The sequence below is a fragment of the Macaca nemestrina genome, chromosome 10 (genome assembly GCF_043159975.1).
Source record: "Macaca nemestrina isolate mMacNem1 chromosome 10, mMacNem.hap1, whole genome shotgun sequence".
Taxonomy (NCBI): domain Eukaryota; kingdom Metazoa; phylum Chordata; class Mammalia; order Primates; family Cercopithecidae; genus Macaca; species Macaca nemestrina.
Genome location: NC_092134.1, coordinates 82,188,116 through 82,214,704, shown reverse-complemented (window position 1 = coordinate 82,214,704; position 26,589 = coordinate 82,188,116). Strand labels below are relative to the sequence as shown.

Sequence of the window (26,589 nt, the reverse complement as noted above, 5' to 3'; positions counted from 1 at the left end):
GATCACTTGAGGTTGGGAGTTTGAGATCAGCATGGGCAATGTGGCAAAACCCTGTCTCTACTAAAATTAGCTGGGTGTGTTGGTGGGTGCCTGTAATCCCAGCTACTGAGGAGGCTGAGGCCGGAGAATTGCTTGAACCCGGGAGGCGGAGGTTGCAATTAGCCAAGACTGTGCCACTACACTCCAGCCTGGGTGACACAGTGAGACTCCATCTCAAAAAAAAAGCAAGACTAGAGGCTGCTTATTAACACCGACCCAACAACAGTGACTGAATTATACTAAATAAGCACAGCAACCTGCCCTACCAACCTGGAGCTTCACACCCACCTGTGACACAGGCAGGCGAGAGGCTCAGAAAGGTTCAGTACACTTGGCCAAAGCCCCAACAAGTGCTCATCCTTGGGATAGCTGCTTCCAAATCTCTGCTCTCAAAGATAGTCTCAACCTGATTTTACAGCCTCTCAGGCCCCAAATGTGCATGAACAGGGAAACTGGTAGGTGGCTTTTGGTATCTCTCTACCATGAGAGACTGTGCAGCCATTAAAAAGGAGAAGGTATACCTCCTACCTACTCTGATGTCTGAGTCATAGCCCTAAGTGAAAAATGTAAGGTGAAAATCAGTTTTGGCCAGGCGTGGTGGCTCACGCCTTAATCCCAGCACTTTGGGAGGCTAAGGTGGGTGGATCACCTGAGGTCAGGAGTTCAAGACCAGCCTGGCCAACATGGTGAAACTCTGACTCTTACTAAAAATACAAAAATTAGCCAGGCATGGTGGCATGCACCTGTAATCCCAGCACTTTGGGAGGCCAAGGTGGGTGGATCACTTGAGGTCAGGAGTTAAAGACCAGCCTGGCCAATACAGTGAAACTCCGTCTCTACTAAAGATACAAAAATTAGCCAGGTGTGGTGATGCATGCCTGTAATCCCACCTACTGGGGAGGCTGAGGCAGGACAATCGCTTGAACCCGGGAGGCAGAGGTTGCAGTAAGACGAGAGATCATGCCACTGCACTTCAGCCTGGGCAACAGAGTGAGACTCCGTCTTGAAAAATAAAAAATAATTAAAAAAAAAGAAAATCAGTTTTTATGGAATAATGCCTTTAAGAAATACATGTGAATTTCCAGAAAAACAAAATCTTGAGGCATATAAAGTGAGCTATCAAAAGAAGTTGTCTCTGAAGTTGGAATTAGAAGGGATTTTTACTTTTTTTTTTTTTTTTTTTTTTTTTTTGAGACGGAGTCTCGCTCTGTCGCCCAGGCTGGAGTGCAGTGGCGCGATCTCGGCTCACTGCAAGCTCCGCCTCCCGGGTTCCCGCCATTCTCCTGCCTCAGCCTCCCGAGTAGCTGGGACTACAGGCGCCCACAACCGCGCCCGGCTAATTTTTTCTATCTTTAGTAGAGACGGGGTTTCACCGTGGTCTCGATCTCCTGACCTTGTGATCCGCCCGCCTCGGCCTCCCAAAGTGCTGGGATTACAGGCTTGAGCCACCGCGCCCGGTCGATTTTTACTTTTTACATTACACAAAATATTAGAATTTTTGTAAAAATCATATATCATATTTGTAATCAGAAGAAACTATAAATATATGAAAGTATTTGGTATGTTTTTTTTTTAAAAAAAAAGCTTTCTAGGAAGTACAGATTTCTCCAGGATGGTCCTGTTTCCTGGATTCTACCCCTGGTATGTCTCAAGTCCATTGCTTCTTTATCCCCAGGGCCTTTGCCTTAGTTCAGAGCTCCTTGACTCTCCCTAGAGCTGTTTAAACCGCCTCACCACAGTCCAGTTCTTGACATCATATGAATAACAGGGATTTTTTTTTTTTTTTTGAGATGGAGTCTCACTCTGTTACCCAGACTGGAGTGCAGTAGCACGATCTCGGCTTATCACAACCTCCGCCTCCCAGGTTCAAACAATTCTCCTGCCTCGGCCTCCCAAGTAGCTGGGATTACAGGAGCCTGCCACCATGCCTGGCTAATTTTTGTATTTTTAGTAGAGACGAGGTTTCACCATGTTGGCCAGGCTGGTCTTGAACTCCTGACGTCAGGTGATCCACCTGCCTCGGCCTACCAAAGTGCTGGGATTATAGGCATGAGCCACTGTGCCCAGCTTATAACAGGGATTTTTTAAAAATGCATCTCTCAGCTGGGCACAGTGTCACATGCCTGTAATCCCAGCACTTTGGGAGGCTGAGGTGGGCTGATCACTTGAGTCCAGGAGTTCAAGACCAGCCTGGGCGATGTGGCAAAACCCCGTCTCTACAAAAAATACAAAAATTAACCAGGTGTGATGGTTCACACCTGTAGTCTCAGCTACTGGGGAGGATGAGGTGGGAGGATTGATTGAGTCTAGCAGCAGAGGTTGCAGTGAGCCGAGCTCATATCACTACACTCCAGCCTGGGCAACAGAGCAAGACCCTGGTCTCAAAAAAAAAAAAAAAAAAAAAAGCACATCCGGTCAGCCATTTCCTTGCTAAAGCCCTTCAGCATCAGCAGTTCCCTAGTACCTTACCTGATACTGGTAATTACAAGAAGAAGTACTGTTTGTTTTTCAAGTGCTTTCTGTGCGCCAGTGTTCATTGCCTATGTATAATATATCCTTCAGCATTCATAACCTTCTGAAGTTGGTACCTTTATGATCTCTATTCACAGATAAAGCTAAGAGGTTATTTACAAAACTTGGAGGTGCATGCTACATTTGTGAACCACTGGCCTTATTATCACCTGGGAATTTAGGAATGCAAACTCTTGGACTCCACTTCAGATCTACTGAATAAGAAACTCTGAGGTGGGACACAGGAATCTTCATTCCAGCAAGGCCTCCAGGGGATTCTGATGCACAGGCTTGAGAACTGCTGCTCTAGCATGTGATATTTGCTGCAGTTCTCTGAAGGTAGAACACTCTCACATCCAACTCATCCCTTTTTATTTTTAGAGATGGGGTCTTGCTATGTTGTCCAGGCTGGAGTGCAGTGGCTATTCACAGCCATGATCATTGTACACTGCAGCCTTGAACTCTTGGCCTCAAGTGATCCTCTGCCTCAACCTCCTGAGTAGCTGGGACTACAGGTGAGAACCACCACGCCGGCTTCACCCCTTTATGATAGTCCAATGTCCCTCATCTATGAAGTCTTGCCTAACCTCCAAGTTTGTCGAGAGCTTGGTTCTCTGGGGCCCCAAACCACCTTATTTGTGTGTCCCTGTGATAGTTTTGTCCCACTGACTTGTCTCCAATGCCAAGCTACCTAAGGCTAGGAGGACATCTTATTCATCTTTGTGTTTTCAGCACTTGGAATACAGTAGGCACTCAAAAAATACTCCTAGAATGAGAGTGGAGAGGTGGAGGGATGGAGGGGTAGAGGAAGCGAGTACAAAACTGACTTCCCAGGGCTTTTCAGGAAGATTGCTCACCCTAAAGCCGATCCTGGCCCAGTCTACTTTGACCATCACCTACCTCCCTGACCTTCTTAGAACAGCACTGGCCTCTGAGGGCACATATACATATTTTGGGTGTGTGTGAGTAGGGGGTCTCGTGAAGCTGTTTCCCTGGGCTGAACCTGGGTGGATACATGTGGGTTTTCTACTGTGGGACCTCCCCCACTTTAGGAGGTGCCCTGCTCTCCTAGGAGTTTCGGAAGATGCTGTCCTGCCTGGCAGTCTGGAGGGAAGCAGCCGGTGCCAGATGGCAGAGCCTGCGCCATGCCCCACCACCCCCAGCCCTTGTACCTCACTCTTAGCAGGGGACTCAGGTGTGCTTGGCTTCCGGACAGCCACAGGTGGAGGCAGGGGGCTGCTGGCCAGGGTCGCAATCACCTGGCCCTGGGCGTTCAACAACAGTTGGGGGGTCACAGCCTGGACCTGCAGGCTTTGGGCTGGTGCTGGGGCCGCCACACTAGCTGAGTTCACTACCCATGGAAGGGTTCCAATAACCTGGGAGGAAATAAGGCAGGGACCCCAGGTGTGAGGGTAGGATCCAGCTCCACCCCAGACCCAAATCCCCACACCGCCAGGGGAAGAGACTAATGGACAAATCCCTCAAGCTGCTCTGGCCTCAGTTTCTGCATGAGTAAAGTGCAGGATTCACACTCTAAGGGCTACTTCCTTTATTCCATCCTCAGAGCTGTGGTGGAGCAGGAATAGGTCTGGATGTGGATTCAGAGAGACCTGCCTTGTTCTGCCACATTTTAGCTGTGTGGCTTTCATTGCTCTGAACCTCAGCCTTCTGTCCTGTAAGATGGGAATAAAAATCTCCACCTGGCCGGGCGCGGTGGCTCAAGCCTGTAATCCCAGCACTTTGGGAGGCCGAGACGGGCGGATCACGAGGTCAGGAGATCGAGACCAACCTGGCTAACACGGTGAAACCCTGTCTCTACTAAAAAAATACAAAAAATTAGCCGGGCGTGGTGGCGGGCGCCTGTAGTCCCAGTCACTTAGGAGGCTGAGGCAGGAGAATGGCGTAAACCGGGGAGGCAGAGGTTGCAGTGAGCTGAGATCCGGCCATTGCACTCCAGCCAGGGTGACAGAGCAAGACTCCGTCTCAAAAAAAAAAAAAAAAAAAAAACCAAAAAAACAAAAACAAAAAAAATCTCCACCTAATAGATTTGTACTCCAAAGAAAGTGAGATGATGTATGAGAAAGCACCCATCATAAAGCCTGACCACAACATGGGTGCTCCGTAAATGAAAACCCCCATGTAATGTGAGCACCTCCAGGATGGTGGTGGGTACACCCGACCAGCTTCAGCATCGGCAGAAAGCCGCCACCGAGGAGATAGGAACAACAGCTTGACATCTGTTCGAGTTTCTATGACCCACCGCCCAAGTCCTGGCTGCCTTCCCCTGGCCAGCCTCTCCACAGTCCCCACCCTCCAGCCCTGCCTTTGGCCACTTGCCTGTCCCTGAGCATTGGTGAGGATCTGACTGCTGATCCCCGGCATGCTGGGAATGGCGCTGGTAATGACCGGAGCTGTAGTGAGGGACCCCAGGATCTGGGTCTGTCCCCCAAGGGAAGCAGCACTGATCTGTGGGTGGAGGAAGAGCCTTTCTCAGAAGCCGAGGGGTGAGAAGACCCCTGGGCAGAGGGAAGAGGACAGAGGGCATTGGGGTGGGTAGATGTGATGGTGGGCTTCAGGCCCATGTCTACCAGCTGGATGGTTTCCAGGGCTAGGGGCTGCAGGGGTCAGCGGGGAAGGGGGGGCCACAGTCATGGAAAAGTAACTCTGGTTAATCTTTCTGCCAGGGTAGAAGGGTCACACCTGAGAGGCTGATGTGATCCTAGCCATATCTAACAGCTCCCACTGCCAAGCCAGGAGCTACACTGGACAGACCAGCATAGAGCGGTAAGCTCTGGCTGCACCTTAGTGACAGCTCACAAGTTTTCAATCCCCAGACGTCATCCCACCCTCCAAGCCTGGCCCAGTGGTTCAGGTTCTGGAGAATGTGCCCAGACCTCTTGGCAGAGGTTATCTGCTTTTATCTGGGATGGACGGGCTGGCAACTGCAAGGAGAAGGCCTCAGAGGGAGCCCATCTCTGCTGATGTGTTGGAAAAGGGCTGTGTTCAGGGGGGCTCGTCCTCCACTGTGGGAAGGGTCAGTTCCACCCTTGGCCCATGATTCTGTCCATCCCTGGTCAGCCCTGGGTGAGGGCAGCAGCTTACGATTCCTGGGCTAAATGCGAAGCCTGCAGGCTGGACGGTGATCTGCGGGGGGGTGTCCACTGGCTTGGGGGTAGGGGCAGCAGCGGTGGCAGCAGTGGGTTGCGGGAGGATGGCAGGCGTGGTCTGCAGCAGCGGCTGGGTCTGGAACAGCGTCTGGGGCTGGACTGGTGGCCGGGGTTGGGCCGTTGAGGAGGCCTGTACTGGTGCGGCAGCTTGTACGGGTGCCGGAAGAGCGGTGTTCAGCACAGCAGCTGCTATGGAGCAAGGCAGAGACAGAGGTGCTCAAATGCCTAGCCACTGCCCAGAGCGCTCCAATCCCAAGGGATCTGGCACAAGAAGGAGAGGGGGTTGGGTCAGTGGGCACAGTGGGGCAGGCATCCACGATTCCCTTGATCCTTGAAGGGCTGGCACATGCCAGCATCTCTCATCCCCCCTCCCTGGGGCCAGATGTGTAGGTTCAAGAACCAGATGTTGAATCTTCTTGCAGTCCTTCCCAGGAGGCTGGCCATGGGGTGAGTTCTGGCGTAGGGGGAGAGGGGCAGTCTCAGACAGCCGGCTGAAGTAAGACAGGCCTGCAGGGCCAGCGTGGTGTCACGGCCTACAGTCCCGAGGTGGTGCGGCAGCTCTGCGGCCGGATGCCCAAGACACCGGATCCAGAATCCAGGGCGGCTGCCCTGGGTGGGCCGTGGGTTCTGAGTCCAACATGGCAAGCACACGTGCGGGGGTGTAGTGGAGGGTGGTGGGGGGCCTGGTGCAGTCCTGGGAAGAGTTGCCGTTACCTTGGAGACCGGCTAAAGGTGGCTTGAAAATTCCCCCCGTAGGAGAAGCAGCGGTCAGTCCTGGGAGGGCAGCCACGGTTGCTGTAGGAATTGTCCACACGGCCAGCCCCTGCTGACCAGCCACTTGACCTGCAATACTGATGGGGATAAGAAGAGGTTGAGTAACTGCCCCTGCTGGAACCATAACTCCTGTCAGAACTGTGGCTAAGTTTTCCTGAGTCAAGACCTGCAAAAGCAAACAAGATTTCAAAAAGAAAAGAAAAAATAAAAAATCAACATCGACAGCGCAAACACTGGGTCTCTGAGACCCAGCTGAGCACAAACAAAGCATTCTGAGGGCGATGGGGCAAAGGCCACATGAGGGTGGGGAAGAGCCAAACCCTAGCTGGAGGCCCAAACCTGAGGGGGTGCCTGGACTGACTATCCTGCCTTCAGAGAAATCACCCAAATCCAGGACAAGGTGGCCCTGCTCACAGGGTGGGAAGGGGGCACAGGCTTCCCCCACCACAGCCTGCTGCCTGCCAGGCCTTCTGCAGGCCCTTGCTGACAGGCCCTGTGCTTAGTGGCCAGGGAACAGGGAGCAGCGGCTGATGGAACCAAGTGGTCAAGGCCCCACAAAGGCCTCCGAGAAGTTTCTGATGGACCATACCCTTGGCTGGATGCCTGGGAGTCAGGGCATGTAGGGAAAGGGACAGGCAGCTCTGCATGCCTGCAGGATTCTGCAGGCAGCCTCTCACGGTCCTGGGGCCACTCCCTGGCTCTAAACGAGGACTCTGAACAATCCATTAACTCTTCCAGGCATCCACTGGAGGGCTGGCAAGGGTATTCATTCATTTAGTCATTCGATAAACAGAAACTCTGGCTGCATGAAAGAGTTAATGTTATGTCTGTAATCCTGGCTGGGTCCAAGAAGATTCTGCAAATGCAGATCCCTTTTTCCAAATAGGCCTGATATAGGCAAGGGTGAAGCTGGAGGTCCCTAGTAGGAGAGTCCCTCCCTCAAGCCATAGCCCCTTCCCTGTCCTGCCCCATGAAGTTCCCAGATTCCATGGCTTCCCCATGCTGGCTGTCCCATGCCTCGCTCCTGCCCCCAGCCCTCTGTCCAGCTCCCGAGGGCAGCCCTTACCTGGGGGGCAGCTTGTACAGCCAGTGGCGTCAGGGTCTGCGATGTCTGAGGCTGGCTTGGGGCTTGACTGAAGGTGGCAATGGCAGGGGCAGGGCTCGGAGGGATGCCCGGGGGTGACTTCACTTCACAAGGCATTGAGAGAAAGAAGGACAAGGAGTGAGCCTGACGTGAGTGGAGGGGTCACCACAGCAGTACATGACATCCCATCTGCAGCCTGAAGCGGTGACCCTCAGTCCCATGCTGCATTGCTGCATAGCCCAAGACCAATCATTGGTCTTCCCTGGCCCACGAGGCAGCTTCCTGAATGCTACGGTGGTGAGAATAGGAGGCTGGGGAGCCCTGTGCCAGCTCTGGAACGTAAGCCAACACTTCTCACATCTAGCTGAAGAAGAGACCCAGGTGAGTGTTAGCCCTCATTTCCTGGTCCTGTAAAAACTGTCACATCATCAACAGAGTGGCCTGAATCCCACACGCGTGTCAGGGAAGGTCAGAGCGAGAATGGATGGGAGTGGCTGTCCTTGGTTCATCCAGCCACTGAATCGCTGTTCACCCACCTCCAGGGTACTTTTGGTTGCAGCTGCTGGTTTGGGGAAGGGCAGGAGTTCCTGAAGGGCAAAGTCCTGGAAGCAAGAGTCCCTGAAAATCGGACAGGTCTGTGCTGCACTACAGGATCACAGGGGTTCTCCAGGTCAGCCAGCTTTTCTCTGCCCTTCCCTGAGGTCTAAAGTCATGTAAGCAGCTTCAACGGGCTTCTAAATGAACTTCCCGTGACCTCAGCTTTTTGCCTCCTCTTGGTACCTTAGCCTATGCAGGTACTGGGGAACCCCCACCAGGAAACTTCACAGCCATACAACAATGAGAAGAATGGTTATTATTTAATATATGGTGAGTTAAAAGGAGCCTAGGAGTTGAGTGATGGATATTCGACCAGATCAGTGGCTTCTTTTTATTTTAATGTTTTTGAGACGGAGTCTTGCTCTGTCACCCATGCTAGAGTGCACTAGTGCAACCTCTGCTCACTGCAACCTCTGCCTCCGGTGTTCAAGGGGTTCTTCTGCTTCAGCCTCCCAAGTAGTTGAGATTACAGGCACATACCACCATGCCCAGCTAATTTTTTTCTTATTTTTAAATTTTTTTTTTTTTGAGATGGAGTCTTGCTCTGTCGCCCAGGCTGGAGTGCAGTGGCACCATCTTGGCTCACTGCAGGCTCCGCCTCCTGGGTTCACGCCATTCTCCTGCCTCAGCCTCCCGAGTAGCTGGGACTACAGGCGCCCACCACCACGCCTGGCTAATTTTTTGTATTTTTAGTAGTATATTAGTTTAGTTTTCACTGTGTTAGCCAGGATGGTCTCAATCTCCTGACCTCGTGATCCGCCCGCCTTGGCCTCCCAAAGTGCTGGCATTACAGGCATGAGCCACCGCACCTGGCCAATTTTTGTCTTGTATTTTTAGTAGAGACAGGGTTTCACCATGTTGGCCAGGCTAGTCTCAAACTCCTGACCTCAAGTGATGCACCTGCCTCAGCCTTCCAAAGTGCTGGGATTACAGGCATGAGCCACCGCGCCTGGCCAGATCAGTGGCTTCTTAAAACTGCTGGGCATATATTTCTAGGCTTTAATCCAGGCCTGCTGAATCAGAATGTCCAAGAGTGGAGGCTAGTTACCTCGCCTCTCTTTTTTCCTTCAAAGCTCCCACTGTGATATGGCCAAGAGTGGGAACCACTGAATCAGATAACCGCAAAGGTTCTGTCCAACCCTGCAGTCCTAGCCCATGTTTCAACTTGGGAAGGCTTCAACTTCAACTCAGGACTATACTTTTCACAGCATACAATAACAAAACCTAGGTAGTTTAAGGAATTAAAGAGACAAGCACACATCAACAAAGGCCTTATGAAATAGTAAAAGAAAACAAAATAACAGATTTATCTCCTCTGTGGCGGGAAGACACATTTCTAACTACTGAAAAAAAAAATCAAGCGGGGTGCAGTAGCTCACTCCTGTAATCCCAGCACTTTGGGAGGCTAAGGTGGTAGCATTACTTGAAGTCAGGAGTTGCCAGACCAGCCTGGGAAACAAAACAAGAACCAGCTCTACAGAAAAAATAAAAATGAGTTAAAAAAATAAAACAGAAAAAAATCAGCAAACATAAGGAGAGTCTGAACATATGAAAATTTAAAAAACATTTTGTTGGACAAAATGTGACAAAACATAACAAGTAAGTGAGAAAATGGGAAAGTGACAAACATAAATGATGAAAGCTTACCCCCTAAAGAAGCAAAATATTCATTTTATTAGGGCATATTTAGTAGGACCATGGAGTCCAAGGTTTTACATACATTAGGGCTGCTATTGCTTCCTGCTGGACTGCAGAGAAAGACTAAAGGAACTCAGAGAACCAGCAACGATGTACCTGTTTCTCCACAGCACCACTCAATATAGTTTGTTTGTTTGTTTGTTTTTGAGACAAGGTCTCAACTCTATCACCTAGGCTGGAGTACAGTGGTGCAATCTCACCTCACTGTAACCTCCGCTTCCCAGGCTCAAGTGATCCTCCCATGTCAGCCTCAGGAGCAGCTGGAACTACAGGCACCTGCCACCACACCTGGCTAATTTTTGTATTTTTTGTGTGTGTGTGGAGATGGGGTTTTGCCATGTTACCCAGGCTGGTCTCAAACTCCTGAGCTCAAGTAATCTGCACGCCTCAGCTTCCCAAACTGCTGGGATTACAGGCATGAGCCACCACGCCCGGCCACCAATATAGGTTTTATCATTGCTTATTTATTTTCTGGCTTAACAGGCATCTCATACCTTAAAGTCAATTACTTTTCTTCTCATTGATAGCAAGATTTTATATTTTTCCATGAAATGTCTTCTCCTATGTTAATAATTAATTTCCCTTCAAAGAGAATTTTATTTCATTTCATTTCATTTGAGATGGAGTCTCGCTCTATTGCCCAGGCTAGAGTTCAATGGCACGATCTCTGCTCACTGCAACCTCTGCCTCCCGGGTTCAAGCGGTTCTCCTGCCTCAGCCTCCCAAGTAGTCAGGATTACAGGCGTGTGCCACCACACCCAGCTAATTTTTGTATTTTTTTAGTAGACATGGGATTTTGCCATGTTGGCCAGGCTGGTTTTGAACTCCTGACCTCAGGTGATCCTCCTGTCTAGGCCTCCCAAAGTGCTGGGATTATAGGCGTGAGCCACTGCGCCTGGCCTCAAAGGGAATTTTAGTAGACTGTCACACACAAAATTTTTTAAAGGACCAATACAAAAACATTCAAAGCAGCACTGTTTATGAAAATGAAAACCCAGACAATTTGACAATGGCCAAAACCAGAAGCAGGTGTGTGACTCTATGTCAGTAAAAGACATAGGTACACGAAATTACGTGGTGGTATAGTCTACCCTCAGTGGCCACAGCAATAAAAATATGTATGTGTGACAAAGACTGGATAGTAATTTAGAATGACACAAACCAATAGATTCTGTTTTCATCCTGGAAAAGTTTCCTGTTACTTAGTTTTGTTTTAAAAACAGGAAACCTTTCTTAATCCTGCACATCTAGAAAGTTCCCATCACTTTAAGCTGGCAGCTTAGGTGACACCAGCAAAATACCTCCCTTACCTGGTTGAAGATGACTAAAATTCCTTTATAAAGGAGGAGCCTTTTGCGAAAGGCTCAGACACACAAACTCCTGGAGAAGATGCACACTGCACAAACACTCAGGAAAATCATTGATTTAGGATCCATTTCTGAGAGTGAATTTGGGCAAGGAGCAGAATTAAGGCACCAGAGGAAATGAGATAGGAAGATGGATAAATGGGTGAAAAGCAAAGTGAGGGCATGGTGAATAAACCTGAGAAACTTCCCCTGTTTTCTGAAAAGGGGCTCCACTGCACAATGGCTATGCTGAATGGAAGGAGTGGCAGAGACGTAGGGTCCTTGTCTTCCCTGCCTGGTCTCCAGGGCACTGCCCCTTGGGAACAGGTGATGACCCATCCTGGCCTCAACATGGAAGCACAGCATTTCCAGGCTAGGGAAAAATTTTCGATCATGTCTCTTGTCATTCCTTTATCCAAAAAGGAAAGAAAATGACTAACGTTACTAGGGTTCCAAAGAACTTACACACTGATGTGAAGGTAGAGCAAGTAATGTGTGGCCATGCAGTTTTCTTGTTAAGGAGCTGTTGCTTTTCTGAAGTTTGCCTCCTCGTCTTGGCCCACCCCCACCAGTCCAGATCTCCAGTCAAGGGAAGCGGGAATGTGCAGCAGAAGTCAAGGGGCAATGAATTGGGGTGTTCTGGGGAAACTGAAAAAGGAGGCCTAAGGCTTCCTGCAAAAGGAGATGACTACTCTGCAAGGTGTTAATGAGGAAGACTGATGAGAGGGTGCCCCAAAGCCAGGGAGCAGTGCCTGATCCCCCACAGCTCATCGGGTTCAACTCCCACGTTCAACCCCCTAAGCTCAGTGCTACCAGTCTCCTCCCACCTCACCCTGATCCACCCCAGTTTAGGCCTGGAAGTGACTCAGACTAGAACTAAAACTCCAGAAACAAGGAGTGTAGAGTAGCCCTAGCAGCTGACCAGAGGCACAGGCTGTCCAGTGGGCAGGCGGACAGGACCCTAAAACCACCTGAGCCCCAGGGATTTGTGCTGGCTCCCCAGGGACCACAGGAGGCACTCAGCACTCAGGTGGAGCAGTACCAGGTGGGGGTGACGGCCTCGTACCAGTTGCCTCTGCAGAGGAGCCCAGGTTGTCTGGCCCAGCTTTACCAGCAGCTTGACTGGTTTCAGCAGGGTCTCCGCTCTGGGAGCCCTTGGCGGCCACACCCTCCAGTCCTTTGCTCTCTTCCTCAGCAGGGAGCTGGGCATCCACTCCGACTTCCAGCACTCGGATGGTCTCATGACCTGACATCACGATGACCTGCAAGCAGAGGACGGGGGGGGGTGGGGGTGGGGGCACTGTTGGGGGAGGGGCCAGTATAACCGCAGGGTTGTAGTTGCGGGAGAGAGGGGAGGGCATTTCGGGATGCAGACCTCCTGTCCAGAGGGCTGTGTGCTCTGTGAGAATTCCAGAGCCTGGGGCAGGCTGCAGCTCCCTGATTCCAGGGAAGGAGCTGCTGGAAGAAAGCAGGCCCTGGTGACAGGGAGAAGGGCCTGACGCAAGCTAGAAAAATGTCCCCCAGAGCCAAACCATTTGAGAGCTAGTTTCTCTTTGTTCCATCTCTTGGACTCAGTGCAGGGAGTGGTGGATGGCCTATCCTACAACTTGCAAGGATGTCCTCTTGGCAGCTAGGATCTTGGAACGTGGGTATGAGGGCTCCTAACACGGCATCCACAGCTTAAGTCGGGCCAGGAAGCAAATCCTTCTTCACTTCCCTTGAAATCATCTGAAAGTTCCCCAAAGATAAAGGGATGGAAAATGAATGCTCCACAATGCTGAGTAACTTTTATGGCCCATGGTTCCTTTTATTTCCAAAACTCTAGAGTAAAGGCTCAGGATTTCCTTGCAAGCTAAATTCCTAAAACAAGAGTCAAGAATCCTGAAGATGCATCCTCTCCCTCTCTGCCTGGCACCGCTCCTGGACTAGAGTTTTGGTTTTTTTTTTTTGAGATGGAGTCTTGCTCTGTCACCCAGGCTGGAGAGCAGTGGCATGATCTCGGCTCACTGTAAGCTCTGCCTTCCGGGTTCACGCCATTCTCCTGCCTCAGCCTCCCGAGTGGCTGGGACTACAGGCGCCCGCCACTACACCCAGCTAATTCTTTTGTATTTTTAGTAGAGATGAGGTTTCACTATGTTAGCCAGGATGGTCTCAATCTCCTCACCTTGTGATTCGCCCACCTCAGCCTCCCAAAGTGCTGGGATTACAGGCGTGAGCCACCGCGCCTGGCCTGACTGCAGCTTTTTATCCTATGGGTCTGTGGCTCCAGTCCTGCCACCTGCTGTGGGCATGCTCAGACCTCAAGGGCAATCTCCATGCATGAGTGATGCAGGTGGACCCTGAGCCTCCTCAGCACACTCGGTCTCCCTCCCCTGCCCAGATGCCCCACACTAGCTCTTCATCACCAGCACGGAAACCCTGCCAATTGGGCCATTTAAGAATAAGAGACAAAGTATGTAAATTAAACAGCTTTGTGTCAGGCCTCTCTGCATTTGGCCTGTGCCTGAAATCACTCTCACAACACTCTTTAAGCCTGAAAGTGGATCCAGTCAGAGGCTGTGCTGGAAAAAGTGACAATGTGACCCATCAGGAGAATATGAGATGAGTGAAATACATCCTACAAGCAGCTCTTGTGCTGCCTCCAGTTTGCCCTATGAGAGGCTTCACTCCAATTACGTTTTCAGAGAAATTCATCTTTTCTTTTCTTTTCTTTTTTTTTTTTTTTGGAGACGGAGTCTCGCCCTGTCACCCAGGCTGGAGTGCAGTGGCGCGATCTCGGCTCACTGCAACCTCCACCTCCTGGGCTCAAGCAATTCTCCTGCCTCAGCCACCCAAGTAGCTGGGATTACAGGCACCCGCCACCACGCCCGGCTAATTTTTCTATTTTTTGTAGAGACGGGGTTTCACCATGTTGGCCAGGCTGGTCTCGAACTCCTGACCTCAGGTGATCCACCCACCTCAGCCTCCCAAAGTGCTGGGATTACAGGCATGAGCCACTGTGCCTGGCCTTTTTTCTCCTTTTAAAAAATTATATAATAGTAATTTGCAAAAAAACAATTAGAAAATATGTGTAAGCAATAAGAAAAACTAAAGAGTAAATAAATTACCTGATGTTCAAAACTTCCTCCATGTAAACTTAAACATACTATGTACACTTTGATTTTAAAGTCACAGCTTCACTCCCCAAACCCAGACCCTGAGAAATCCTAAATGGCAAGTACCTCTGGACAGGTGAAGGGCGGTGAACCCTGGTAAGAAATGGACAGGGACAGGCCCTGTGGGGTCTTCCCACACCCCTCAGTCCATCACCCTTACTCCCCCTCTTCCCACCTCAGAAGATACCTGCTCATTGACAGTCAGAGATGCCTCTGACCCGGCTCCGGGATCCATGGTCACTCGTCAGGGTCGGGTGGGGTCCGGCCCACACCTAGCACATCCTGGGTAAGATGGGATTGGAAAGGCAAAGGGTGATGTAACACAGTGATACAATTTCTATACCATCTAGAAAAGTCAGAATAGAATCGTAGGAAGACAGAGAAGCTAGGTTCTCCCAAGTATCTGTAGAGGTAAAAAACAAAAACAAAAACAAAACAAACGAACAAAAAAACTAAAAACAACAACAACAAAAAACCAAAAAACAGGATTCTTTTTTTTTGAGACAGTTTCACTCTGTCACCCAGGCTGGAGTGCAGTGGCGCAATCTGTGCTCATTGCAGCCTCTGCCTCCTGGGTTAAACCGATTCTCCTGCCTCAGCCACTTGAGTAGCTGGGATTACAGGCATGTGCCACCACGCCAGGCTAATTTTTGTGTTTTTAGTAGAGACAGAGTTTCACCACGTTGGCCAGGCTGGTCTTGAATTCCTGACCTCAAGTGATCCACCCACCTTGGCCTCCCAAAGTGCTGGGATAACAGATGTGAGCCACTGCACCTGGCCAAAAAACAGGATTCTAAGAACTTTAAAGTGTTGCATTTCTTACAGCATCCTAGGAGAATCCACACTCAGAAGAACCAGGAACATCTGGGCTTAGGGTGAGGAGAGTAAAGAAAGGGCAAGATATCTGTCCCTGGGGCTTCCCCAATCCAATGGGAGACAGCACACCCAGCAGAACCCAATGGGAATCTGACCCTGACCCTCAGAACCTTAGACTTAGGTAAGGAGCAAGGGAGAAATCTGGGCAGACTTCCTGGAATAGATGGTAAAAACATAAATTAAAGTGCTCTCCAACTTTATTTATTTATTTTTTTTTGGAGACGGAGTCTCGCTCTGTCACCCAGGCTGGAGTGCAGTGGCCGGATCTCAGCTCACTGCAAGCTCCGCCTCCCGGGTCTACGCCATTCTCCTGCCTCAGCCTCCCGAGTAGCTGGGACTACAGGCGCTCGCCACCTCGCCCGGCTAGTTTTTTGTATTTTTTAGTAGAGACGGGGTTTCACTGTGTTAGCCAGGATGGTCTCGATCTCCTGACCTCGTGATCCGCCCGTCTCAGCCTCCCAAAGTGCTGGGATTACAGGCTTGAGCCACCGCGCCCGGCCTCTCCAACTTTAATATGCATGATCATCACCTAGAGCACTTAGTAAAAATGTTAGTATTTATATCAATTACAGAGTAGAGTGAGATTCAGTCTCAATAAATAAAGTACAGAGTAAAAATTTAAAAATAAAAATGTAAATGCAGACCCCTAGATCTTTTCCCCCAACTACTCTCAGAGTCTGATTCAATGGGTGAACATCACAGAATCAGCTCTCAGGTGACTCTATGATAGTGGCCCAAAGACCACAGTGGCCTGTAACAGACGAGGTGGGACATCCCAGATGGTAACAGCCTGCCCTGTGCAGTGAGGAGTGGGCAAAGCCCTCATGTGAGGACAGGTTGTCTGGCTAGAGCCACAAACCACAGTCATAAGAAATAAAGAAAACAGGTTGGGCGCAGTGGCTCATGCCTGTAATCCCAGAATTTTGGGAGGCCAAGGCAGGAGGATCACCTGAGTCCAGGAGTTCGAGACCAGCCTGGGCAACATAGTGAGGCCCTGTCCGTACCAAAAAACAAACAAACAAACAAACAAACAAACAAAAAATTAGCTGGGCATGGTGGCGCGTGCCTATAGTCCCAGCTACTCAGGAGGCTGAGGTGGGAAGATCGCTTGAGCCTGGGAGGCGGAGGCTGCAGTGAGCAGTGATTGGTGCACTCCAGCCTGGGTTACAGAACCAGACCCTGTCTCAAAAAAGAAAGAAAGAGATGATAGAGAGAGAGAGAGAGAGAGAGAGAGAGGAAAGACAATGAAGCGGTTAGACACTTTTATAGGAAAAAAAGCAATTAACATTTATTTTGAGTGCATATTGTATGCTAGACATTTTATATAACACAATTGCTTGCTGTATTACTCATGCCAACTCTGGGGGTGTGGGGAATGGGAGGCACTATTATCCCCGTGTTGCAGATGGGGAAACAAAGCCCAGAGGGATGTTCTGGATTCACCTTTCCTTTCTGCTATGGTCTGAATGTGTCTTTCCCCCCAAATTCATGTGTCGAAATGCTAATCCCCAAGGTGACAGTATTAAGAGATGGGGCCTCTGGAAGGTAATTAGGAATGGGATTAGTGCCCGTATAAAAAAGGCCCGACGCTGGGTGCAGTGGCTCATGCCTGTAATCCCAGCATTTAGGGAGGCCGAGGCAGGTGGACTGCTTGCGCCCAGAAGTTCAAGACCAGCCTGGACAACATGGTGAAACCCCATCTCTACAAAAAGTACAAAAAGTAGCTGAGTGTAGTGGCGCGTACCTCTAGTCCCAGCTACTCAGGATGTTGAGGCGCGAGGATCACTTGACCCCGGGAGGTTGAGGCTGTGGTGAGCTGTCTCGCCACAGTGTCTTGCCACTGTACTCCAGCCTGGGCAACAGAGCGAGACCCTAGTGTGAGAGAGATACTTTCACTCCTTTGACTATGTGAGGACACAGCAAGAAGGCTCTGTCAATGAGGAAGTGGGCCCTCACCAGACAACACCTTGATGTTGGACTTCCCACCTTCAGTACCATGAGAAATAAATTCCTGATGTTTATAAGCTACCCAGTTTATGGTATTTTGTTACAGCAGCCCAGACTAAGATAAATTCACATCCCATACAATTAACCATTTTAGCCACTTTAAAGAGAACCATAAGGCCGGGTGCGGTGGCTCAAGCCTGTAATCCCAGCACTTTGGGAGGCCGAGACGGGCGGATCACGAGGCCAGGAGATCGAGACCATCCTGGCTAACACGGTGAAACCCCGTCTCTACTAAAAAATACAAAAAAAAACTAGCCGGGCGCGGTGGCAGGCGCCTGTAGTCCCAACTACTCGGGAGGCTGAGGCAGGAGAATGGCGTGAACCCGGGAGGCGGAGCTTGCAGTGAGCTGAGATCCAGCCACTGCACTCCAGCCTGGGCGGCAGAGCGAGACTCCGTCTCAAAAAAAAAAAAAAAAAAAAAAAGAGAACCATATAATGGAATCTGGTGGATTCACACTTGCCACCATCACCACTGTCTAGTCCCAGAACATTTTCATCAACCCAAAAGGAAGCTCCATATCCACTAATAGTTATTCACCCTCCACTGCCACTGCCCAAGCCCTGGCAACTACTGATGAACTTTCTCTATGGGGTTCCCTGTTCTGGATATTTCATGTAAATGGAACTATAGAATATGTGACTTTCTGTGTCTAGCTTCTTTCACTTAGCATGTTTCCAAGGTTCATCCACATTGTAGTATGTGTCAGAACTTCATTCCTTTTCATGGCTGAATAATATTCTATTGTGTGGATATACTACATTTTGTTTATCCATTCATTAGTTGGTGGATATTTGGGTTGTTCTACCTTTTGGCTATTGTGTATTGTGTATTATGACTATTGGGTATAATTTTTTTTGAAAACCTGTTTTCAATTCTTTGGGTATATACCTAGGAATGGAATTGCTGGATCACCCCTGGGGTTTTAGCATCTTCATTGCTTGGCAGAATGTTCCCTGATCAACCAGGTAAGGAGAACCATGAGGTTCCTTCCCTCCTTTTCCTTCCCTAACCCCTCTAGAGTGGGATTCAAGGAGAGGGCAAGCAATTCCAGGTACCTAACAATTTGAAAAAAGAGGAAATGAGCCTTCCCCTTTCAGGTACGACGAGGGGATGCAGGAAGGGCAGAAGAATTTGCTGAAAGAACTGGTGAGCATCTACCTACCTCACTGGGGCTCTAGCCTCCTTCTTAGGTGATGTCTCCCCTCAGAATTTTTTTTTTTTTTTTCTGAGACAGGGTCTTGCTCTGTTGCCCAGGCTGGAATGCAGTGGTATGACCATGGCTCACTGCAGCCTCAAACTCCCAGGCTCAAGTGATCCTTCCACCTTAACCACCAGCTGATTTTTTTTTTTTGGTAGATATGAGGTCTCACTATGTTGCCAGGGCTAGTCTTAAACTCTGTCCCCCCAGATTTTGTACATGGTAGTCTTCCATGAGTTTTTCAGAGAACTTGGCAATTTACCATCACTTCTGGGTAGGAATTGGGATAAGCTATGAAAGTTGTTACATACAGAAGCCATTTGCAAAGAAAATAAGAGGAAGAGACAACACTGAAATGAAAGCTGCACAAGCTGAATCTGGGTGCATTATAGCTTGATATATACATTTCATGGGGAGAAGAGTTTTCCAATTCCAAAGGTCATTAGGTGTAAGGCAGCAGTAGCCAATCTTCATGGACAACAAGGCACCTGCTTGAGAAGAGCGCTAAGTCTGCTCACAGTCTCATTGTAGCCTCTGGCTCCTTGCTGCCAACCATGGCCACTCACAGGGAGTGGCTGAGCATGGGCAGGTGTCCACTTTCTGACTGTGTTATGAGGAGGATTCAAGTAGTGATAAGGCTTGGGTGATTCTGATATCCCTTCCACCCTTAAGATTTGATGAGCTATGAGGACCTGGGTCCTCAGTGTCTGGTCCTTTAAGTCAAAGGCAAAGTCAGTCCTGAGACATAGCCTCTAGCCACACCTAAGCCCACACCAACCCACCAACCAGATTTCATTCAGCCCACCAGAAACCCAGGCAGAGCAGAGTCCAAGACCTCCTTTGTCCCAGATCTCAGACTCCCTTGTCTCTCTCTGTCTTACCTTTAGATGGCTATTACACATGTATGTGATATCAACGTCTGACAAGCAGACACTCAGCATTTTGACTCTGAGCTGTGCCCTGCGTGTTCCCCTTGCTTGGGTCCTCTGGACCCAAGACCTAGAGGACCTAGCAGGTCCTCTGGACCTGCTGCCATCTCCTTGTCAGGAACTTCCAAATTTTTTTCAAGCCTCAGGCTGTGGCTTGGTTCCAGTGACCAGACAGCCATCTTCAGTTTGCTTTTTGACCATTTCCCCAATGACTGCATAAATAGCACATCTGGATGGCCTCCTTTAAGCCCATGATGCTATGCAGTGCCCACAGCCTGAAGGCCAGGGAGAAGAGACAATCAGCTGTCTGTTTCCAGAGAAGGAGCTCCTGTCCCCATCCCAGCAGTAGAATCCCAATACATACACACATCACAGCAGAGCTGCTCTGGTTAAAGCTGGGGAGGGAGCCAGAGCCCACCAAGGGCCCTCTCCTTTACCTTTTTTCTCCAGTGAGTTGAGTTTGAAAAACACCTGGATCAGGGCTGGCAAGGCACTCTGGCTGGCTAGCAAATGGCTCACTTATTTATCCCTTGCTTTCCTCGCTAACATCTAAAAACCCAGGCAGGGCTGGGCACAGTGGCTCACGCCTATAATCTCAATGCTTTGGGAGGCTGAAGGGGGAGGATCGCTTGAGCTCAGGAGTTTGATGCCTTCCTGGGCAACGCAGGGAGACTCCGTCTCTACAAAAAATAAAAATTAAAAAAACTAGCCAGGTGTAGTCATGCATACCTATAGTCCCAGCTACTTGGGAAGCTGAGGTAGGAGGATTGCTTGAGCCACAGAGTTCAAGGCTGCAGTGAGTCGTGATCATGCCACTACACTCCAGCCTGCACTCCTTGACAGAGAAAGACCTTGTCCCTAATAAATAAATAAATATATATATTTTTTAAAAAACCCGGCCGGGCGCGGTGGCTCAAGCCTGTAATCCCAGCACTTTGGGAGGCCGAGCCGGGTGGATCACGAGGTCAGGAGATCGAGACCATCCTGGCTAACACGGTGAAACCCCGTCTCTACTAAAAAATACAAAAAACTAGCCGGGTGGGGTGGCGGGCGCCTGTAGTCCCAGCTACTCGGGAGGCTGAGGCAGGAGAATGGTGTGAACCTGGGAGGCGGAGCTTGCAGTGAGCTGAGATCCGGCCACTGCACTCCAGCCTGGGTGACAGAGCAAGACTCCGTCTCAAAAAAAAAAAAAAAAACAAGCAGCCTCCGGGGTAAAAGGAACAGCGAGCGCTAAGGCATTTGCCTACCACCTGAGAATCGAAAGAGGTCCAGGGCCATGCAGGATTTTCAGTGGGGGAGAATGAGCTAGAGGACCTGGTTCTACCTGTCACTCTCCTCTGGAACTGCTTTGGGTTTAGGGCAACATTCCAAGATACCTAGGAGGAGGAGTGGGATATCCCAAACAAATCAGAACTCCCTAGAATAGTCTAAGATCCTAGTAGAAGAAATCCTGAAACGTCTTGCCCTTCATTTTTTTGTTGTTGTTGTTTTGTTTGTTTTTGTTTTTTGAGAAGGAGTCTGGCTCTGTCGCCCAGGCTGGAGTCCAGTGGCACAATCTCGGCTCACCGTAACCTCTGCCTCCCGGGTTCAAGCAATTCTTCTGCCTCAGCCTCCTGAGTAGCTGGGACTACAGGTGTGTGCCACCATGCCCAGCTAATTTTTGTATTTTTAGTAGAGACGGGGTTTCACCATATTGGCCAGGCTGGTCTCAAACTCCTGACCTTGTGATCCACCTGTCTCGGCTCCCAAAGTGCTGGGATTACAGGCGTGAGCCACCATGCCCAGTCAACCCTTCGTTTTTTCAACACATGTTTCAGTGGCTACTATGTGCTAGGCACTGGGAATTCAATGGGGAAAAACACATTTCCTACCTTTTCAAGAAATCTATAGTCCAGGCCGGACGCGGTGGCTCACGCCTGTAATCCCAGCACTTTGGGAGGCTGAGGTGGGTAGATCACCTGAGGTTGAGAGTTCGAGACCAGCCTAACCACTATGGAAAAACCCTGTCTCTACTAAAATTACAAAATTAGCCGGGGGTGGTGGAACATGCCTGTAATCCCAGCTACTCGGGAGGCTGAGGCAGGAGAATCGCTTGAACAACTGGAGGCGGAGGTGAGCCGAGATCGTGCCATTGCACTCCAGCCTGGGCAACAAGAGTGAAACTCCGTCTCAAAAAAAAAAAAAAAAAAAAAAAAAAAAAGCTATAGTCCAATATGGGAGTCAAGGAAATAAGAAGGTAACTACAATACAGTATGTTTAAGTGTCATGGTGGGTGAATAAAAAGCAGTAAAGAATCTACAGGAGGGACACCTAACACTTAATGCAGTATTTTTGTTTTTGTTTTTTCTTTTTCGAGATGGAGTCTTGCTCTGTCACCCAGGTTGGAGTGCAGCGGCACGATCTCAGCTTACTGCAGCCTCCGCCTCCCAGGTTCAAGCAATTCTTCTGCCATGGCCTCCTGAGTAGCTGGGACTACAAGTGTGCACCACCACACCAGGCTAATTTTTGTATTTTTAGTAGAGACAGGGTTTCACCATGTTGCCCAGGTTAGTCAAGAACTCCTGACCTCAAGTGATTCACCTGCCTCAGCCTCCCAAAGTACTGGGATTACATGTGTGAGCCACCACGCCTGGCCTGTAAGGCAGTTTTATGCAGTGCTTGTTCCCAGCGAGGCCTGTATTTCAGACATGAAATTTTATGTAAAAGAATCTTGTCCTATGTAGGAAAATGGAACTTGTATGGGATTCAGACTTTTAAATTCAGATCCATTTCTGGTTTTATTATTTTTTTTTTTTTCAGAGACAGGGTCTTTCTTTTTTTTTTTTTTTTTGAGACGGAGTCTCGCTGTGTCGCCCAGGCTGGAGTGCAGTGGCCGGATCTCAGCTCACTGCAAGCTCCGCCTCCCGGGTTCCCGCCATTCTCCTGCCTCAGCCTCCCGAGTCGCTGGGACTACAGGCGCCGCCACCACGCCCGGCTAGTTTTTTGTATTTTTTAGTAGAGACGGGGTTTCACCGCGTTAGCCAGGATGGTCTCGAACTCCTGACCTCGTGATCCGCCCGTCTCGGCCTCCCAAAGTGCTGGGATTACAGGCTTGAGCCACCGCGCCCGGCGAGACAGGGTCTTTCGATGTTGCCTAAGCTAGTTTCCAACTCCTGGGCTCAAATTATCTTCCCACCTCAGCCTCCCAAAGTGCCGGTATTACTGGCATGAGCCACCATACCTGGCCCATTGCTATGGTTTTCTTTTTTTTTAACTTTTTTGAGATGGAGAGTTGCTCTTGTTGCCCAGGCTGGAGTGCAGTGGTGCAATCTCAGCTCCCTGCAACCTCCGCCTCCCAGGTTCAAACGATTCTCCTGCCTCAGCCTCCTCAGTAGCTGGGACTACAGGTGCCTACCACCATGGTCAACTAAGTTTTGTATTTTTAGTAGAGACGGGGTTTCCCCGTATGGGCCAGGCTGGTCTCGAACTCCTGACTTTGTGATCTGCCCACCTCGGCCTCCCAAAGTTCTGGGATTGCAGGCGTGAGCCACCGCACCCGGCCTTTTAAATGGTGACTAGGCTGGGCATGGTGGCTCATGCCTATAATCCTAGCACTTTGGGAGGCCAAGGCAGGAGGATCACCTGAGGTCAGGAGTTCAAGACCAGCCTGGCCAACATGGGGAAACGCCATCTCTACTAAAAATACAAAACTTAGCGAGGTGTGGTGGCGGGTGCTTGTAATTCCAGCTACTCATGAAGCTGAGGCAGGAGAATCGCTTGAATCGGGAGGGGGAGGTTGCAGTGAGCCAAGATCACGCCATTGCACTCCTGTCTGGGAGACAGAGTGAGACTCTATCTCAAAAAAATAATAAATAAATAAATACAATGGTGATTACATAGGCCAGCCCTATGGGATGGTTATGATGATGATATAAGATCATATAAATGAAATGCTTAGCTTGACTCTTACCACAGTCATCTTCATTTTTATCTATATGTACATAGAGGTAAACAGAGGTCAGGTGACTTGACCAAGGGCACAGGAGAGTCAGGGGCAGATTCAAACTTCAAGGCTCTGTCCACCTGCCCCGGACCCCGTCCTCCTGACACCACACAGAGCTTCGTCTCAGGAAATGGGAGGAAGGCTGATGGGGACTGCTCTGGGCCCCAAGGCTCAGGACACACTGGAAAACAAGGATCTCAATTCTGCTCCACACTGACGCCTGCCCCCACACCCTGAACCATCAGCAGAAATAACAGTCTTGCCAAGCTATTGGTAGACCAGCTAGGCACACATAGGCCAGAGAAAGGAAAAAGAACGATGAGGTGACCAAAAAAATATAGGAGAGTAGAGTCAAGCGTAGTGACTCACACCTGTAATCCCAGCACTTTGGGAGGCTGAGGCGGGTGGATCACTTGAGGTCAGGAGTTGGAGGGCAGCCTGGCCAACGTTGTGCAACCCCATCTTTACCGAAACATAACAAACCCAAACAAATGAACAAATAAAAAATTAGCTGGGTGTGGTGGTGCAGGCCTGTAGTCCCAGCTGCTTGGGAGGCTGAGGCCAGAGAATCGCTTGAGCCTGGGAGGCTGAGGCTGCAGTGAGCCGAGATCGTGCCACTGCACTCCATCCTGGGTGACAGAGTGAGACTCTGTCTCAAAAAAGAAAAAAAGAAGAAAGAAAGAAAGAAAGAAAGAAAAGTGAAAAATGAAAAGTAGATATGTTCCTAGTAGACTGTAAGCTTCAGGAAGGCAGGGATCATGTCAGGTTATCATCATATCCCGGGTGCGTAGGATAAGATCTGGTAAATAACTCGGTACATGAATATGGGCTGAAAACAAATAAGATATGAGGTCATGTCATTGCCACATCACTTAGCCTCTTAGTATTTCCTACCTTTTCCCTCAAAACACACACCCTATTTCAAATGTTTTGCCTCCATTTCCAGTACTGGGGATACTTAAAAATGATTTCAAAGACGTGGTACAGGCCGGGTGTGGTGGTTCACGCCTGTATGTAATCCCAGCACTTTGGGAGGCTGAGGTGGGCGGATTACTTGAGGTCAGGAGTTCAAGATCAGCTTGGCCAACATGGTGAAACCCCATCTCTGCTAAAAATACAAAAATTAGTCAGGCATGGTGGTGTGCACCTATAGTTCCAGCTAGTTGGGAGGCTGAGGTGGGCGAATTGCTTGAACCCGGGAAGTGGAGGTTGCAGTGAGCCCAATATCGCACCACTGCACTCCAGACTGAGCAACACAGTGCAACCCTGTCTCAAAAAAAAAAAAAAAAAAAAGATTTCAAAGGTGTAGTATTGGGTTCTGGAGAACCCAGACCACACTGACCCCTTCCTAAAGTGCCCGTCCAATTTCTCATTCCAAGCCTTCCTCCCTTAGTCAGTTTCTCCTGCATCCCACTCTCTCTTCTGCCTCATGAACACTCATTTTGACACAGGGGGGTCAAAGGCAGTTTTAAAGGCAGAGGACACAGCTTGAATACTGCTTCTACTAGAGGTATTCCCTATAAGCCTCAGTTTCCTTATCCAAAATGGAACCAAATTATAGTAACCACCTCATGGGTTATTGTGAGGATTAAATTGATAACATTTATGGAAGGCACTTAAAATAGGGCCTAGCATGAAACAAACACTATATATGTGTTTGTTATTATCATTGCTATTATTTTGAACTGAAGTAAAGCATGCATATAAAAATGTTTTTTGTTTGTTTGTTTTTGTTTTTTTTTGAGATGGAGTCTCGCTCTGTCACCCAGGCTGGAGTGCAGTGGCACCATCTCGGCTCACTGCAAGCTCCGCCTCCCGGGGTCACGCCATTCTCCTGCCTCAGCCTCCCGAGTAGCTGGGACTACAGGCACCTGCCACCACATCTGGCTAAGTTTTTTGTATTTTTAGTAGAGACGGGGTTTCACCATGTTAGCCAGGATGGTGTGGATCTCCTGACCTTGTGATCTGCTTGCCTCAGCCTCCCAAAGTGCTGGGATTACAGGCGTGAGCCACCGTGCCCGGCCAAAAATGTTTTAAATTATAAAGCATTTTAAAAATGTAAAAGATAGCCAGGCACGGTGGCTCACGCCTGTGATCCCAGCACTTTGGGAGGCCAAGACAGGTGTATCACCTGAGCTAAAGAGTTCAAGACCAGGCTGGGCAACACGGTGAAACCCCATCTCTACTAAAATACAAAAAAATCAGCTAGACTCTGTCTCAAAAAAAAAGAAAAAAAAGAAAATGTAAAAGATTACTCTGATAATTTTATAGTGAGTAAATCTTGGGGACAAGAATATGAGCTTATCCCAAGTTCCTTCAAAATGCAGAGAAACCTCACATGAGCAAATTTTTTCTGACTCATTTTTCTTAACTGCCAGGTAGTACGTCCAGGAACAAAACAGAAGAAATGGCTACATAGACACACACTGACACACAATCACCCTATGGTATTACCTTGTTAGTTTTCATGTTTAGCATCTACTTGTCCACCCCCAAAATAAGAACTCCATGCTAGAAGCTTCGTCTGAATTGTTCAGAGCATGGCACTGAGTGGGTATTTCTGTTGAACTAATGAAGAAATGAAGTTCTACAGCAGATAAGCGGAGTACCTGGTCACAGAAGCATCACTTTGAGGACCAGGACTTGAATGAAAGTGGAATATATGGAATTATACCTCAGAAGGCCTCTGCCAGTCAGTGGTGGCTGTCTTAGACTGCTAAATAAGGGGCATGGGATACATGTATATGAACAATTGAAGACCAGCCCTCTGCTTTTGGAACAAGGAATTGGGGAAGGGCAAACGAGGTTAAAAATCTCTGCAAAGCCAGGCGCGGTGGCTCACGCCTGTAATCCCAGCACTTTGGGAGGCCGAGGCGGGCGGATCACAAGGTCAGGAGATCGAGACCACGGTGAAACCCCGTCTCTACTAAAAAAAAAATACAAAAAAAATTAGCCGGGCGCGGTTGTGGGCGCCTGTAGTCCCAGCTACTCGGGAGGCTGAGGCAGGAGAATGGCGTGAACCCGGGAGGTGGAGCTTGCAGTGAGCCGAGATCGCGCCACTGCACTCCAGCCTGGGCGACAGAGCGAGACTCCGTCTCAAAAAAAAAAAAAAAAAAAAAAAAAAAGTAAAAATCTCTGCAAAGAGCCTCTTTTCTTTGGCCCAGGAACGCGTCCTGAACTCTTCTGATTGCCCCCTGCCCAGCAGCAGAGACTATTCTGTGAAGG

The 26,589-nt window shown here is 49.3% G+C and overlaps 1 protein-coding gene across 8 annotated transcripts in view; it reads right to left on the bottom strand.

Moving 5' to 3' along the window:
- LOC105474351 (POU class 6 homeobox 1) overlaps nt 1-26,589 on the bottom strand; it is a 33,726-nt gene that overhangs the window by 6,058 nt on the left and 1,079 nt on the right. Inside the window, exons 2-9 of one of the 8 annotated variants that reach the window (XM_071071704.1) lie at nt 16,992-17,119; nt 14,559-14,653; nt 12,283-12,478; nt 7,558-7,679; nt 6,432-6,657; nt 5,653-5,906; nt 4,888-5,016; nt 3,723-3,926 (exon numbers count right to left, since the gene is read on the bottom strand). In XM_071071704.1, the coding sequence (XP_070927805.1) occupies nt 3,723-3,926; nt 4,888-5,016; nt 5,653-5,906; nt 6,432-6,657; nt 7,558-7,679; nt 12,283-12,478; nt 14,559-14,606 (1,179 nt within the window). In that variant the 5' untranslated portion in view covers nt 14,607-14,653; nt 16,992-17,119. Of the gene's footprint in view, nt 1-3,722; nt 3,927-4,887; nt 5,017-5,652; nt 5,907-6,431; nt 6,658-7,557; nt 7,680-12,282; nt 12,479-14,558; nt 14,654-15,100; nt 15,484-16,991; nt 17,120-26,589 lie in introns of those variants that run through there. The other 7 variants (XM_071071705.1, XM_071071706.1, XM_011728940.3 and 4 more) reach the window with 7 other exon arrangements.